The 18328-nt window shown below is 40.6% G+C and overlaps 1 protein-coding gene across 7 annotated transcripts in view; it reads right to left on the bottom strand.

Moving 5' to 3' along the window:
- The window catches only part of Asap1 (ArfGAP with SH3 domain, ankyrin repeat and PH domain 1), a 356971-nt gene that overhangs the window by 73869 nt on the left and 264774 nt on the right, over positions 1 to 18328 (bottom strand). For 6 of the 7 annotated variants that reach the window (XM_063231067.1, XM_063231069.1, XM_063231068.1 and 3 more), the window contains 5 exons: positions 17156 to 17230; positions 16623 to 16672; positions 12483 to 12612; positions 10976 to 11061; positions 594 to 669 (listed from right to left, as the gene is read on the bottom strand). In XM_063231067.1, coding sequence (XP_063087137.1) covers positions 594 to 669; positions 10976 to 11061; positions 12483 to 12612; positions 16623 to 16672; positions 17156 to 17230 — 417 coding nt within the window. Of the gene's footprint in view, positions 1 to 593; positions 670 to 10975; positions 11062 to 12482; positions 12613 to 16622; positions 16673 to 17155; positions 17231 to 18328 lie in introns of those variants that run through there. The other variant, XM_063231073.1, reaches the window with a different exon arrangement.

Below are 18328 nucleotides of genomic sequence, written 5' to 3'. Positions count from 1 at the left end.
CACTCAGTGATTCAGAATTTGGAATATTTTGGATTTCAGACATTTGAATCAGGGATACTCAACCTGTATATTTGTATTACTTGTAACTCCAAAACCTAAGATACATATTCATATTTATAAGATATTCCTTTAATACTCATCACTAAGAGACTTATAGGTAGCGGGCCTGTTAGTTCTATATATGTAGTAAATTTTTTTTCTCAGAGCTTTGTTTGATTTTTCCATTATAGCAAACTTAGATACTAAAAAATAAAATAAAGCATAATAGTTGATGAGAAATTCATAATCTTCCTTCTTACAATTACTTTTATTCTTGTATGATGAGGCATTCTTTATGCAACTGCTGGCTAAATGGCAAAGAAATGTGCAGCTCTGAACAGAAAACTGTCTAGAAGCAATGGCTACATGTTCTCCTCCGATGTTCCCACGTCCCAGAAGATACACTGCTGTATCTGACCACTGACAGCTTCTCTGAATGAAACAGAAGGCTTCTCTACCCTGGCATTAAACTGACTTGATCTTTTCTGCTTCTGACACAGATTCCAAATGTGTTTTTATCACAAGTTGAAAGGTATGTATTGCAGAGTACTTACATTATATAAATCAGCAGCCAATTTTTCAATGTACTGTTTCAATTTATCAGCTGTTTTCAAACCATCTTGAAAGAAACTGCAATGGGAAACAATGGCTATTTACCAGTAAAGTGAAAAGCAAAGGAACTATAATTACCCACAAAATCAAAAAACACATACATACTCACAATACACTCACTCCCCACCCCCAGTGTAAAACCATTTCAGTATTTTATAAAGCTGTACCAGCAAACTGTGGCTATTGTTTGACATCTGACAGGAGACATCATGGTCAATATAAATTACAATTGTAGTCCTCACATGATTTCATAATGTGTATATCCAACTATATGTAGAATTCCTTTTGGTTGAGTTATATTTGAATTCAAAAGAAAAGGTACATAGCTACTGCACAAATGAAGCCAACCCTGATAGCACAGGAGATATGTCTAACTACAGGAACAGGCAGGAGGAAGAGTTCTTGTAAGTTTTCCAACACATATGTGACCACACCGGACTTCAAAACAATGAGGTACCAATGGATCTATCACATAAAGAAAAAGCAGTATTTCACCTGAAGAGTAACAAGAGCTAACATTTGAGAAGCATTTATTACAGGTGTAGCACTACACTAAGCACTTTACACAAGTCCCTTCATTTATTAACTCTCATGAATTAAGCATTTTAATCTCATGTTTCCCAGAAGACCATATGGAGGCACCGAGGACACAACTTCTTTACACGAGATGACATTCTGTGACCATGATGATATGTCAACTTGACCTGAGTAAGAACCACCATGCAGACTAGTAAAATTCTGGGTCTGACTGTGAGTGACTGACAGGCAGGCAGCAAAGAAGACACACCCTGGATGTGGGTGGCGCCAACTAGTCAGTCTGTAATGTGGACAGAAAGAGGGAAAGAGAAGTGTTTTCTTTTTAGGAGCAGCTCTGGTCTTCCTCACGGCCCCTGAACACTGGTCCTCAGTTTCTGCAGCCTTCAGGCAGACTCACACTGCTGACTATGGTGCCCCTCCAGGTCTCCAACTTCTGACTGTCCCAAGTGCTCTGGCACTCTAGCCACTGTGACTCCTGAATCTGGACTAACACAGACTGAGCGTCATGTCAGTCTGGTTCTGCATCCCCACGTGTGATCATCAGGTGAAGAGATTTCTCGTCTCAGGTGGAGCACTCCACTCAGAAACCCAGTCTGTGTACTGCTGTAGAGAAACAGAAAGCTACAGCATGCTGCTCTCCTGGAAGCTTCCTTAACCATGCCCACTGCAGACTATTTCCTCACAGAACAGTCTGTTTTGTTGTCTTGTTATAAATGATGAGAACTGTCTCATCTCCTATCCCAGTGGGGCCAGCATCATTCAGTTAGTTGTTTAGTCAGTGGCTTACAAATGATAATGTCAAGAAACGTTAGATTATTGCTTGGGATTCATAGTTTCTTTTCAATTTAATATATGCCATCTATGTCAACAATATCAGGCTCTATCAGAACTGGTCTTCATAGTGCTAGAAGCCAAGTGCCAGTACTCTTTGAGGTTAATGTGAGAAGCACTATTTTAGAAAGTCCTCCAGAAGCAGGGATGACAAGAAGCAGAACTTTTTCATTAACTGCTGACCTAGAAAAGCTGTTTAATTGTATTGTGAGGAAGTCTTACCATGTATCTCCGACCTCTAACTGACTACACCACCCAGGCTGGCCTCAGAGATCTTCCTGTCTCAACCTCATAGGCATGTGCTGCACTGTCCAGCTTGGAAACACTGAAATCCTCATTTTCTAACAGTGTGGTGGATTAACTAAAGGTCAACTTGGAACTCCCAGATGAACTGAATCAGTGTGGTGCTGGGTGCTGAGGGCCCACCCAAGGACGGTTGCCACAAAAGAACTGGACAGGAAGACAGTATGCTATTGATTCTGCTCCTGGAGAAGCTTGTCATGCTAGTTTTCCTGTCATGAACTCAGATGTTCTCATCTTTAGAGGAGCGCAGGTCCTCGGTGCCGCTGAGGATGGCTATGACAGTTGGTCTTTACCTTGAGCGTCACTTCCTGGCTCCAGTGCAGAATCCTCAGCCTAACGGCACAGAGCCTTCATCCTGCTGGTACAGATTTTCTCCTTTCCACCACTGATCTTTGGGTCTTCCCAGTGCAGATCTTTAATACTGTCTTGCATGAGATACTGTTGAGGTCTCTGGGCCTCCAGCTGGGACTCATGGAGGACACTGCTATGGGATCCAGGCCCTCAGCTGGATTCTTTGGGTCTCTAGTACATATGGACAGACTTCCTGCACTCTTCTGCATTTGACTTTTTGGGTGGCTATTTATAATCTTCTAAATTATGTGTCCTGTAGTAAGTCTGTTCCCTTGTAAATCCTGACTACAACACTCAGGTTTTCATCACTGCCTATAGGGATGAAAACTGAACATCACTGTACAGAATAAAAATCCTTTTTATTTTCTAGCTCTTGACTATTGTTGTAGTTTTATCTCCTACCACTTTCCTTTAAAAATTTTATGTGGCAGCCGTGTAACATTATTTCCAGTCATTTGTTCTTTTTCAACGCACGAGTAATAGCAAGGATATAAACACTTCCATCACAGTAGGAAGTTCTACTGGACAGTACTGCTCTATAAATAAGTTAACAGATCTGAAGAGCACTGGGAGAATGTTTCTTCTGCAGTATGATCCCATTATTACAAACAACTAGATACACAAATCCATTAATCTTTTGGATGAGGAACTTACAGACTTTAAAGTTTTTCCCTCACTTTTCTATAGTTATTTTTTAAAAACAGACTATACATTACTGGAACAAAACAAAATTAAAGAATCAGTGGATGTAGTATGAGTCCATAATATGAAGTGAAATAAATCAGACACACATGTTTAAATATTGCATGGTTTCTCTTATTTAAGAAACTCAGAGTACAAATTAAAGAGCAAAATATGAGACATGTAATAGGAAATAGACAGACCTTCTGCAAAAGGAAAGAGGATCAAGGGATGAGTTGAGTAGATAGGGAGAGAAGGGAGATTAAAAAAATTAAGACATGTTATGCACATGAAACAACTCTCCACAATAAACGTAATCATTACTGCATCAATATTAGAGCAGGCATGACTAATAAAAAAATTCTCAAAAAAAAAAAAAAAAAAAAGGAATCAATGTTTAGTCTTGGAGACAAGCCTAGGGCGAAATCTTTGTAGAAAGTCTAGTTTTTCACATGAAACAGGAGCAGAAATGAAAGAGCAGGAGAATAAAATGATCATGACAGTGATCATGATACTAATGTACTGGTAATGGCACAAGAATCAAATGCCAACACACTGTCAACTGCACTAGCCCTTTGGTGACGTGACTCCTTCCTCTGTGCCAGTCCTCAAGAGCTTCACAGTGCCAGTGGTGGGTGGAAAAGACCCAGGGCTGCCACCTCCAGGAGGGAGGGCAGCAGGCTCTCTGTTCTTCTTGTCTTCCTTTCCTCCTCTAGCAGAGGAAATGCATGGGCCTAGGAATCAGAAGCATGTTACAGTTTAGCTCTAGGCTCCTGTGCTAGTGGCAGGCAAAGAGCACACTCCCACTATATGGGGATCGAAACGCCTGTGTTCAGAATCCTTCTGTACCTCATCCTAGGTACTGTTTCATCTAGCTGTTCATTATGTCCTTTCTATGGCCATTACTTTTTAAAAACCTAACTGGTACATTTTACATATATATAATGACAAAATTAAACACAGGGAAGTTGCACTTGCACATGACATACCTTGCTGCTTTTCCTCCATTCCTTCCCTTCCCTTCAACCCCTTTTTGCCTTTCTTTTTTTTGAGACAGAGTCTCGCTATGTAGTTCAGACTGGTCTTGAACTCATCTTCAATCCTGCCTCAGCCTCCTGAGTGCTGGGATTACAGGAGCCTGCTACCACACCTGGCTCTTCACCTCCTTATTTAAAGAGCTTTGTGGGCCAGATGTGGTGGTTCATGTCTATAATCCCAGTATTCAGGAGGCTAAGGCAGGAAGATCACTGTGAGTTCAAGACCATCTTGGGCTCCATGGTGAGTTCATGGTCACCTTAGAGTACACAGCAAGATGGTTTCAAAGAGAAAAAGAAAAAGCTTTGTTCCTATTTCTTTTTCTTGTCCCTTCTTATAGCCTTTAAAACAAGCCAGTACTAGTTAAATGCAACTCAACATAATGGTAATTAGTCCTCATACAGAAAAAGATAAAACACATGTACAGGGTAGAGTTCCAGTGAGCGCCAGAAATAATAAATGTATTTCATATAGGAGGCCTTGAGAAACAGCTCAATACATAGTGGCCCTAGGCCCACAAAATGGGCTTATTTTTCTGACCTTAAAGATGGCAAGACTGGCTTCATATCTTAAGTAGCTTGAATGAAACATTACATTTGAATGATAAAGGATGCTAAGAAAATTTAAACCGCCAACGGATGGACAGAGGACCTCACATTTATACTGCAGACTGGAACACACCTCCAGCTGTCAAGGGTAGGTTCGTGTGCCCTGAACACAAACACAGGACCTTCCACTGGCAGGAAATTATCTTCCTGAGGACAAACCTATGCCTCTGCATGCACAGAAATCCTAAGTCCTTCATTTATTTCTTGGGTCACTGCGTCCAAACAGTGACAGTTAAGGAAAATCTATAAAGATAATCTCTCACCAGTTCTTTTTATCAGATTCTGTTTGGCTTACAAAAAAGTGCTCTTTGGCCAAAAGTTTATAGGCCCAGAGAGCAGAACATTATTATCAAAAGAAGTTATGATATTCTACAGTATTATGGAGATTATTTTACAAACTACAAAACAAAAAATAAAGTGAATAACGATCAGCCTCTTTTACTTTTTTATAAATTAAAAAAATTTTGAGTCAAGTTTCACTATGTAGTTCAGGCTGGCCTTGAACTTGCAGAGATTCTCCTGCCTCAGCCTCCCCAAATACTGGGATTACAGGTGTGTGCCACCATGCTTAGGCCTCCATTAGTCTTTTCAATCCCTGATTTCCAAGTTTTAGGCTGTAAATCAAGCATTCTAAGGGTGGTTTTATTCTTCTCAATATATTCCATGCAGTATTCAAGAAACTTAAATGTATAGCACTAATGTAATAGCAAATACATCTCAACAATTCAGATCAAAGAGACAAGATGGTAGAGAGTAGTATATTGGGTCTTCATCTGGAGAGTCTTAAAATGTAGACCTAAGGGATCAACCTTAAAATGTCCTACAAACTGTTCACAACATGCACTGAAAGTTAGCGGCCTGGATTGAAGATGTGTTATGGCTTGTGTCTAGATGTTGCCCAAATGTGGTGGGGCTTTTCAGAGCTGACTGAATCTAGAGTGCACGATGCTGGGATTTAAACTGTCCTGCTGGGATCAAGGGTGATTCCTAAAGCAGCCCACGGACTGGCTTGTCATAGTTTTAGTTGGACCATGGGTACCTTTCCCTTAGGGTGCCCTTTACATTTTATCTCTCTGGTAAAACACAGGGACAGAAAGGCAGTTGGTGCCCTCACTTGCCCCTGACTGGTTCACCACTCACTGTCTGCTGCCCTCTTCGCTGCCCACTGCCTGCCATAAACTGTGAGCCAAGTAAACCTTTCCTCTCTTAACTTTGGGTGTCCAACATTTTGTCTCAGCAGGGCGAAAAGTAACTGAGACAACATCATTCCATTACTTTCTAGCTATAAGATCCAGGACTATATTTTTTGTTTGGTTTAGTTTTTATCATATTGAGATAAAGTTCATGTAACATTATTTTGAAGTGTAGTATTTTGTAGATTTCAGTATATTCACAATGTTTCCCAACAGCACCACTGATTCTAGAACCCATCCATCAAGTCCCACAGAAACCCTCTACATGCTACTACTGACTACTTCCTCCTTCCAGCTGTCTCCAGCAATGGCTCCTCTCTCGCTGTGGATTTGTCTGTTCTGAACATCTCACATACACAGTCATATAACATGGTCTTACAAGTCTGGTTTCTTCCACTTAACACAATGGTTTAAACATTCCTCAAACCTGCAGCACTCCTTTGCATGGCTGAGTAACATTTCACTGCATGGATGTGCCACTTTTGTTTAACTATCTGTAGCTGATGGGTACAGTATATATGTATTTCTGCATTCTTAGCTATTGTAAATACTGGTTTTATAAATATCCATGTACATTTTTGGAGAAATACCTGCTTTGATTACATTTAGGATTAGAAGTGCTGGGTCATATGGTAACCCTACAAAAAGTGATGAAAAATATGGTGAATGTTAAGACACTGTCAATCCCCCCACCAAATACCTCCCTCCATCCTGATCACACTCATCGCATTGCTTTTGCTACTTTCTGAAGCAGTTCTAGAGGTCCTCTTTTGTGAGTCTTTTCATGAAGTGTGGTAAAAATTAAGGCAAATGCTCTGCTGAGGGTCAGAAGAGTCATCCAACGGAAAGGCCAACTTGTAAAATCACTGTGGTATTCTTCATCCACTTTATGCACAGCATCTGGCATCGTATGACTTCTGGCTCTTCCTCAAAGTAAAAATAACTATGAAAGGTAAATAATTTCAACTGATAAAGGACATTAAAGCAGCCAAGACGGTGTCACTGAAGATGCTCTCATAAAAGAACTCGAGAACTGCTCCAGAAGGAAGGAAGGTGTGTCCGGAGTGAGGTGGAGTATTCTAAGGGGAATTATTATTATTATTTTTTTTTTGTCTTTTTCCTTTTTATCGGTACTGGGGATCGAACTCATGACTGCCTGCTTGCAAGGCAGGCGCTTATGCCGCTGAGCTAAATCCCCAGCCCCCTAAGGGGAATTATTGACAAGGTGCTTTTACTGTAATCATTTGAAAATTTAAACACACGCCACACCTTTGGATCATTCTCCATACGTTTACCTATTTGAGGAGCCACCAAACTTGTTGACAGCAGTTGTACCACTTCACGTTACCAGTGAAGCATGGGTTTGAATTTCTTTTATCTGCTCTAAGATTTACTTTATATTTTTGTGTATTTTACTTATGCCCATTTCACTGGTATGAAGTGGTATCTCATTGTGATTTTGCATTTCCCTGATGACTAATGATATTGAGTATCTTTTCATGTGATTTGTGGCTATTTGTATCCCTTTCAGAGAAATGGCTATATAAAATCTTTGCTTGTATAAAACTTGAGTTATTTACCTTTTGTTGTTGAGTTCTCTATTACGTGGTCCACTGGATCATTATTAGATCAGTGATGTGTAAGGATTTTTCCTCATTGTGTGGGTTATCATCTCTCGCTCCCGTCAGTATCTTTTCATAAACAAGTTTTTAACTTTGAAATCCAATTTAGTTTTTTCTTTGACTTCCTGTGCTCATTATACCTATTTTGCCACATGTTTATTGAGTAATAAATGAATGAATGTGACTTTGGGCAAGTTATTGATACTTTTTGAGCTATAATTTCTCGAAATGCTAGGAATATTAAATGAGAAAATACATGTAAATATCTTTGGCAAGTTATATATCCTGGCCGTAAAAGAAGCTCTTGGTAAATATTTACTCTTATTATTGCATGTAAAATGAGAAACAATAAGGCAACATTTGGAAATGCTGTGGACTCTGAGATCATAGCGATAATCTAGCAGGATTGCATTTGTTTTGAGGGCAGCACGTTACTGACAATATTCATGTCTGAAAGTGAGGAGCAATTGGTGTGGGAGAGCTGAAACGCATAAGAAAGTCAAAATTTCTTTTCTACTTCTCATATTCTTTCATTGCAGTAGCTGCACTTACATTCCAATGTTATAAAAGGCTATACAAGGTAAATTCATTGTTAAATAACAGCTGATTTTATACTGAAAATATGTGGAACTGGAAATAGTACTCCAGAGAAGAAATCTTTTAAACACAAATCTGAGTATGGAATACTTTACAGGTCCTCAATATGTCTACAGTCATGTCTTGGCGCTTGACTGCTTTCAAACACCTAGCATTTGGTACCTACACATTTTGATGGAAAATGTTGTCCTGGAACACATTATGTGGCACTAGATACACAAACTTAAATTTCCTGGTGCTGATTACTACGTGAGTCACTGCCACTTCCAGCCAAAACAATTTGTTTGGTACTTGTGTTCTGGTACTCACTGTGCCTCCAGGAATCAATTAATGATTAAGTTCTGAGGTATCATTGTATTGAAAGCTTCAAGGGACTGCATCAAGTAAAAAATAAAAATACTTGAAACAAAACCCACTCTGGCATCTTGCTGAGATGGCGTTCCTAGATCCAACCGCAAGCCAGCATATAGCCAAGTTCCATTTTACCCCAGTTCTGTCACTAGCATTCTTTACACTTACAACGAAGTGTTTCCCATGCAGAGAGATGCTGATCTGTCTCTGCCCTAAGGGGAATACTTCTGACAGAATCCAGGGGCCAGTGTCCAGCACCCTCCATATCCAGTCCCAAGTATCCTCTCCTCAGCTACTCTGGCCAGGAGTCGAACTTTCTCTCGATGCCCATGTGGTCTCTGTGTAGCCCGCCATGCTTCTTGGTGTACACGACTACTTCTTCTACAATTAACTCCTGAGGGGAGAAGTCCTGTTTGATCCCTACACTGAACCCAGCAGAGTATCTGGCCTTGGTAGGAGATGAACAAATATTTGTGCTTGGGGAAAAGGGAAAAAATGAAGGAATAAAGGCAGAATGCATAATCTCTCTAAGTTAGTGCTGCTCCTTTCACATGTACTAACAAAGCTTACCAATTAAACTATGTACATTTTAAAAAGCATCTCACGCTCTGGAAAACTAATGTTTGTATAGGTAAAACTCCCCTCTACAGACTTAAAAATGTGAGCATGTAAGAAATTTCTATAGTCAGGTAAAATCTGATTTGCTATCAAGTGTTATAATCCAAAAGACTAAGAGATTGACTTGCTCTGGCAAAAAGGCATTAAAAGCATTAAAATGTTTTTAAGAAAACTGAAGTAAATTAAAAGATGAAAAATTTCACCCGGAACTAAACTCAGAGATCAGCACAGCATACTTCAAAGTTTCATAACTGCAATGTTAGCCCAGATCTTCTGTAGACAAGCTTCATTCTATTAATGTGGGAACTGTTTTGCCTTTAACATATTTTTCATATTTCTGAAGGATATTTATGCAAGGTAGAATTCAGTTTGAAAAAGGAAAAAATTTTAACAAATCAAATTTCTGCAAATAATAATTTGGTTATCAAAAAGTTTTTTAGACAAACATCCTGACAGAAAAATATGATGAACATTTTTTACTGCCACGTGGAATATAACCACACTAATGTTACAGACACTGGGATTACTACTCTATAAGCATTATTTTGTTTTACTCTCCTATTCTCGTAGGTGCTATGAACCGTAACCCACTTGACAGGTTAGGACACTGAGGTTCAGTGAAGGACCTGAGAGAGATTACACGGTCACCCATCTCCAGAGTCACAGTCTGAACTTATCTGTCAGCTGACTCAAATCTTGTACTTTCCCCACAATGTTAATGCTGGGCTCCCTGAATATTTTAGTTGCATACAAAGCTCTTCGGAGGTATAACACTATTGAAAGAAAGAAAAGAGACCTAAAAGAATTAAGTGTTTAACTTTTAAAAAAATAATTTACTTAGTCCAAATGAATTTTATATTATTCTACTTATATTATTCTACTTATAAAAACTGTGCCACCACACAGTTTTGGAAGAGTCCTTGCCCTGTTTTCCCTATACTTTTCACCAACTAATAAGACTACCAGTAAGCGGCATACTGTCAGCGGAAGACTTCAGGAAACTCAATCCAGTGAGAAGGCTGCCAACGAGAATAGTGTGGTGCAAAGAGAATACAAAGACAGCTCAGCAAGCAAGCAAATAAAAATGGTGCCAATGTAGAACAATGGGTACGTCTCACAATACAGCACCTTTTCACAGAAGTCTCTATATAAATGCAAAGTGCTCTTAAAGCCTCAAGTCTTTAATTTTACTTACGTAAAATGATAAAGGAAAACAAAAACAAAAGGCCCAACAGTCCCAGGTGGGAACGTACTATGGTGTAAACCATCCAATAGCAGAAACACCAGCAAAGGGAGAAAGTGGAGTGGGAATGCCACCAGAAAGGCCTTCTGACTGACAGCCTCCCAGACACTGTCACAGGAACTCCAGGAGCTGTCATGGTGAGAGACAGCACTGCCAAGTGATCACTGCCTATCCTGAGTTATTGATCTATGTAAGACACTGATTATGGAAGACAGTACAACTTCTTTTAGCTGTGGAAAGTCATCACATTACTACATACGGCCACAAATGAAGGAGAAAGACAGCAGCAAGAAAACCCAGGAAACAAAGGGCCCCTCCTTGGGCCAACCATAATGACTGCAGCATTCTACTTACTTGCACTGTGCGTGATAGTACTTTATAAGATTCTGCAGCAGGTCCACACCCTTTTTGGTCTTGATTTCATTAACTTTAATTAGATACTGTGAAAATAAAACAGAATTCCATGTTGAACATTCCAGATAGGAGTCTTGAGACCTGGCTTTAGGAGGCAGAACACCGTCCAGGAGCCGGTACAAGTGGGCGAGCCTGGGTGGCCTTCAGACAAGGCGAGCGTCATTCGGGGAGTGCTGGTGAGGCAGTCACAGAGCACACAGGACAGATGGGTGACAGTGTTAGCTCTTTATAAGCTTTTACTATTAGTTCACCAGACACGCAGAAATAAAACACAGCAAAACTTTCTCGGACAGCTAATTACTTCTCCTTTGTACACAGTGGATCTCAAACTTATAGATTGAATGATCTGGATAGATGGATTTTTCTTTGTGAAAAACAAGACCAGCACTTTCTTAAAAAAAAAAAAAAAGAAAGAAAGAAAGAAAGAAAAGGGTGTAAGATTGTGAAAGTTTTAAGCTAAGGAATGAACAAGAAACAATTTTTTCATTATTAATTCATTCAGCTACTAACAAACAGTACTGGTTCTGACTTTCATTATTGACAAAATTTTCTACTGAGACTTTTTGCTTCTTGCTCACTTGTTTTATTATGTGAAAGTATTGAAGCATCCAGAGATTTATCAGGAAGGGGAAGAAAAAAAAACCTGCCAGGCTCAGTGGTGCACACCATTCAGGAGGCTGAGGCAGGAGGGTCATTGGTAGCTTGAGGTTAGCCTGGGTTGCATAGTGACTTCAAGGCCAGCCAGAACTATGCAGCGACACCCTGTCTCAAAAAAATAAAAAAAGGACTCAGTGGCAGAAGCACCTGCCTGGCAAGTGTGAGGTCCTGAGTTCGATGCCCAGTACAAAAAAAAAAAAAAAGTCAGAAGAGAAGCTTTAAAACTGAGAAAATTTTCTGTTTTAATGTTTTTTGAAAACTGAAAAAGCATCTCCATTATGTAAAAGTTAGAACAGGTCTCCAGGTCAAAGAGCTCTAGTGCTCAGTGGAATTCAGTTTGAGAGTCACTGTCTAAGTTTAAAGAAACATGCTTCTCACTGCATTTTTTCCCATGGACTCAGACTTTCTTAACGACTCCATCATTTAACTTTCATTCAAACTGGCCTCGTTAAAAAAAACCAAAACAAACCATGCACCAAACATGTAACATCTTCCAGGGTTACCATTCATCAACAACTTCCTCCCCAGTCACGCACAAGAAGCATTAAGGTTCTCACCAAAGAATCCTGTTTTGGCTTAAAGGGCCCCAAAGGACCAAGGCTCAAAATATGAGACAACAGTGCAATGGTGGTTCCCAAAGGCTTGGAGAAAAATGGAGATTAGAATCCTTAGGAAACAGTCCCCTTGTTTAACAGTCAACCTCCGCCTGCCTTCCAGCACGAAGCCTGCTGACAGGCAGGAGATCACAGCCAGTAAAATGCCAGGCCAGGGAGGAAAAGCCAATTCTTACTTCACACATCTGGAGCTGAAAAAGGCGCCTTTCCTTTTCCATTTCCTCTGCGATCTCGGCTCCAGTTATTTCTGTGCGGATCATCCCGTGCTGTTTTGCATGCTCTCTCTTCTCCTTCTCAATTTTTGTGCTGTAATTAAAACAGGTGTCATTATTTTGTTAGGAACACACTCATGTACAATGTCAGATACGCACCTTAATGCACACCATGGACCACAAGTGACAATGGCATATCCATGTAGGCTCCCTGACTGAATCAAATGTGCCATTCTTGTGGTTTGAGCGGTAATGGGGAGGCTGGGGATGAGATCTGTGTCTTCTGCTCAGAAATAGTCTTTGGGCTAAGGATGTAGCTCACCACCACATTACTTGCCTACCATATTCAAGGCCCTGGTTTCAACTCCTCTAGTGAAAGTTACTGAGTATTTCTTTAGGCAAGACTTCTTAAGTCAATAGGATCTTCTTTAGTAAAATTCTAGGCTCCAAGAGAATAAACACATTGCTTGGATTTTCATGTAGGAAACTTATTACACTTTAACTTTAATCCTGCACATGATGGAATTCATAAAACTTTTCTTACATTCTGGTTAGCCAAGAGGGAATTTTGGTCATTTACTTTTTCTTGGATAAAGCCCACTGAAATGAAAAAGAAGCATGAAGTTGGAGACCTAATGCTTTTCTTGATTACTGGCAGATCGTAATAATTACAATTATTTCAAGACCAAGTATATAATGACAGTCCAATAACACATTTTAATAATTTAACCATTTGTCATTGGATTGCACAAAATAAGGAGTAGGAGAAATGCAATGTATAATTTGAGATCCTATGAAGGTATCTCTGGTGAGGAGAGTAAGGTCAGGGGAGAACCAGAGAAAAAAGCAGGAAGGTCCAGATTAAGCTGCCTGGTTGGCTTTACTAAGTGATAGTATAGCAACCATTTCAATGATCCACTCTTTCCAAAAATTCACTTAATTTGAAAATAGACTTCTAATTTTAGAAACTAACTTTACTTTCTACTTGTGAATGGAAAGCCTGACAACCTTCAAGTCTTAAATTATAGTTGTAGTATACACAACCAAATACCACAGAAAGTTATGTGTCATTCCCTATATACACCCACAGGGAAAAAATAATCAGCCCATTAACCAATGAAAAACCTGGCTGGAATGAATTCCAATTTACGGATGCTGTATTTAAGCAACTCTGATCATGCTGGGGGGGGGGCAATTAAAAATGTGTGAAGGGAGAAAGTTTAGAAGAAGGAGAGGAAGTATCAGCTACATGCATGGTAAGAGAAGTAGAAAGCTGCAGAGGTTTGCACAGCAGGCACGGCTTAATGATGCTAGCCTTGTTGCTTAGCACCGTGACTCAGTCAGCGGCCATGTATTTATTTTCCGTCTATCAATCCTACTAACATGACAATAAAGGTAAAAAAGGTAAAGCCACTCTAAGACAAACTGATGCCAATAAAGGAGGGGAAAACTCAACACACATTTGGAAGAGTAAGGCTGAAGAGTAGTCTGTGCCTCAAAGCATGGACATGCATGCTTTCTTTGCTCACACAGCTTCCAGCATGTCACCACACACAATCACTAGGTAAGGTGGACTCAGACACTGACGTCTGGGACACTCCCAGCAAGAGCTGTCCTGGCATCTAAAATTTACCATCCCAAAAATGACTCACTGCTCTCTTGACAATTCTCGATGAAAAACATGAGATTATCAACCAGGCCTTGGGTGACTTGCTTTGAGATATGAATGAGCAGTCAAGGATTGTAAGATAATTAAGCACAGTCTCTAACCTGAAAGTGAAAATGAGCAAAACAACAAGGAGGGGCAGGAGAAGGAATTATAGATCACCACACAGCAGAATATTTTACAGAGTCAGCTAAAAAACAAAACAAAAACTCTCCAAAACTTGGTTGAACTAATGAGCTTTTAGAAATAGCATGAATAGAACAGGAGATCAAAATGCAAAAACAACCCAGGAAGTCTGATGTTCTATGAAAAGGAGTTCTGGAAAGAGAGGCAAGGAAGAAAGGGAAAGGAGAAAACATTCACAGAAGTAAAAACTCAGGTAAGGGTTAGAGAGAGGAGGAGGATCGGCAGGGCTGGGGCAGTGGCCAGGCAGCTGCTGCTATTTGTCAGAAGCCCACCTGCCGCTGGCCAACATTCCCCCTTGGTCATCTGTGAAAAGCCCAGTGCATGTACAAAGCCAGACCTTAGCTTCTGAGGACAGTGGTGACAAGTGAGAGTGCTATGGTCCATCCTAGAAAGCCATTTGCTCTATGGTAAATGCCTGCAGTATTGAAACCACTGCCATTTGGCAACTGTGCCATACCCTGCAGAATAAATCCTAACAGATGCAAGTACTGTGTATCTGATGCTCTATTTTATGTGTGCATTATTTTTGGCCAGGTAAATTTGATAATTAAAAAGAACTTTATATAAACCATTTGAGTGACTACCGTATTGACAACAGCTTTACTACAGTATCCTGTCCTCACAAAAACCTTGAGAAAGAGGTAAATTTTACATTACTTTACAAGTGAAGTCAGGCATAGTGGCGCATGCCTGTAAGTCCAGCACTTGGCAGGGGAAATCACTATGAGTTTGAGGCCAGTCTTAGACATAGTGAGTTCAAGGCCAAATGGAATACATAGTGAGACTCTACCTCAAACACAAACAGGCATCAAGGATCATCAAAGTCAAAAATTATCTTGGCTCAGTCACAAAACTGGTAATGAGTCTAAGTCTGTAAATTCAACTGCTACACTTCACTGTCTCCTGAAGTCTAAATAGAAGGCCAAAGAAGATGTTCAGCCTACTTCGTACTTTCAAAGGTAGTAAACTGTTTTCGTACAAAGTTGTTCTGTTTTCTGTGGCTTTTACTATATCAAACAGGCCAGTGAGTCCTACTACATCAAATAGATAACTGTTTTCTTCTTTTCCTGCACCACTATGCTTCAGTAAGAAAGAAATCTATTTTAGGAAAAGTAATTTGTCCATAGGAATGTATTAAAAGATAAAGACAAAACTTCCCTCGGCAGACCCAGTCCCCAGGACCCACTCTGCTCTGAGTACTCGTGAGGACTCCCGAGCCATCTTGCATGTGCAGAGACCTCAGCCCACAGTGCTCTTATGCCACAAGGCCTTCCGGGAGCCCTTTGGTTCACTTGTTCATGCACTGTTCATGCACAAGAGCACTCCTGAGATAGCAAGTTCCCAAGGGGACACTTTCTACATAAGCAATTACAGAAGTAGCTTGGGGAAACATGTTCAATCCTGAGTTTCTTCTCCTTTTATTTCAGCTTGCATTCTGCTGCTACTGCTGCTGATAGAAATATTTTATTCTCTTATGGTCACAGTTATCTAAGATTACAGCCAAGATTTTCATTAAAAGTTTTAAAATACAGGTCTTTCCTCATTCTACCCTATGGCTGTGAAACTCCACATCTCCAGGCATAATATTAATAAAGGAACACGGCAGGATGCATACAGCAGGAAGATGAGGCTGGCCAGAACACAGCTTGCCTGGCCTGACTGGGGGTTCAACCCGGTGCCCGTGTTACCTGCTCAGGCTCCAGGCAGACAAACCTAGTGTGAATGCCAGCCAGCCAGTTACTGCTTCTGCCACCTTCCAAAGCCCATTAGCCCCTCTTGGCTTCAGCTTCTGAGGTATAAACAGAGTGAAAGCTTCACACAAGCAGGCTCAGGGGCTCACATGTAAAACATACCGCAGGCTGGGACAGGCAGAAGGGTATCATATCGTGGGCATTATTACTTCTATTACTTCCAATTGTGATACTCCACAAAAATGTAAATGGTCCATGGACACACGCTAGCTCTCATCAAAGAACAATCGTAACAGTCATAGGCCTACAACTTCACAGTACCAGCAGCCACAAATGTCACAATAATTGATAGCAAAAGTATTGGTCATTCTAGACCACGAGCACTGCTCACTTTTAACTAGATCCGAATACCCAACCTCTTAGTCACTACACGGGCACACTACATGTTTTTTTGTTAAGAAGATATTAAGGGCTCTGTCCTTTTTTCATTTATTTTTTCTTACAGAATGCTTAACAATAAAATAAAGAAAATCAAAAACTAAAAACAAAACCACAACTTACAACTTTGTCTCATAATCTTTCCAGGCTTTGTCAAATGGCTTCTTGAGATCCTTAAAGAGAAAATAAAATTTCATTTACTTTCCCTTAAAATGAACAATTAAAATAATATTTTAGCATAAATGCCTTCCTTTATAGGGTATATGAAACTTTCTGCAAGGCACTTTGTGCACATTATAGGGCCCATTACACAGGGGAACCCGAGCTGGGAGGAGGGAGGCATCCTGCCAGGCCAGCACAGCAGAACCCAGAGGTTCCGAGAAAGCTTGGCCCAAGGTCGTGCTGGGGGAGCTGGCCCGAGCCCTGCTTTCTGTCCCCCAGTGAGGCTTCCTCATCACCCTTCTCCAAGTGTGTACTCTTGCTCCTCGGCCAATACCATCATATGAAGCACATCTTTTCTAATAACCATAGTCCAAGAACATTTTTTTACTACAAAAAATGTTTAGAGTGCCTTTCAAACTCAAATCTTACTATGATCTCAAAAGGGAAAGAAAACTGTCTCTTTCAAGTTAATATGAAAATTTCTAAACACTTACTCCTTTGACTCCCTTTAGGTCTCCTTTTAACAGGGAATCCAAAGTGAAGATCACATTGTGGCTCAGACCCTGGAGCTGAAAGTCAAAACAGAGGAAACATGGGAGATAGCTGAAAAGAAACTGCACACAAAACCGTACACCTGACTCCCTGTCTGAGCCCTGCCCATGTCAAGCTCTGTGGAAGTGCCCACCTCCTTCGACGTGTACCAGGTTTCCCCAGACAGGCGCAGGGCCATCCCCACATGGTGGTGAGGCGGGAAACCAGAGCGAGCAGAACTGCATGTCAGCTTGGCCATGTGGCTTCAGAGGCTGTGTCCTGAAACGCCACGTGGCATCGTTTCAGGGCCATCACCCACACTTCTACTACTAGAAAAATTCTCTAGATGCCTGGCAGAGTAAGGAGAGAACTACAAAACAGGCTGTCAGCACCTCTTGGTGTCTGAAATCACCATCTGTCCTACCCCTTGCACAGGAACGTGAGCTCAGTGAAGGCAGGGACTACAATGTTCTGCTCACAGCTACAGTTCAGTGCAAGATTCCACCACGGGATTGTCACCTCACAGGAGTTCTACCCACTCGCTCTTCCAGCAGAGTTCGTGTTTGTTTTAATATTTAGCTCTCCAATCCACTGCCATTTTAGTTTGGTGCATGGTGAGAGACAGGTCTCGTTTTAGTCTTCAGCATGTGGAAAGCCAATTTTTCCAGCACCATTTATTAAGGAGGCTACCTTTCGTCCAGTGAACATGTTTGGTCTCTCTGTCCAAGAGAAGGTGGCTGAGTGTTTCTGCAGTTATTTCTACATCTTCTAATCTGTTCCCTTGCTCTTTAAGTCTTGTTTTTCTTTCTTTCCTTTTTTTTTTTTTCTGGCCAGTAACCTGCTGTTTTTATTACAGTAGTTTTGCAGTATAATTTCAAGTCAGGGATTGTAATGTCCCTGCTTTGCCACTGCTGCCTAGAACTGTTTTTGCTACTCTAGGTCTCTTCTAGTACCACATGAACTTTAGGAGTGATTCCTCTCACTGCATGAGGTATGCTACTGGTATTTTGCTTGAGTTTGTATTGAATCTGAGTAACACTTTTGGGAGCACGACCATTTTCATTGTGTTGGTTCTTTCTACCCAAGAGCAAGGGATATTTTTCTGTTTTCTGATATCCCCTTCCATTTCCTTTTTC

The sequence above is a fragment of the Cavia porcellus genome, unplaced genomic scaffold, assembly GCF_034190915.1.
Source record: "Cavia porcellus strain 051 isolate PalLab524CR breed Dunkin Hartley unplaced genomic scaffold, mCavPor4.1 scaffold_19, whole genome shotgun sequence".
Taxonomy (NCBI): domain Eukaryota; kingdom Metazoa; phylum Chordata; class Mammalia; order Rodentia; family Caviidae; genus Cavia; species Cavia porcellus.
Note: the sequence above shows the minus strand (reverse complement) of the source record. Positions and strands in the feature narration are given on the sequence as shown.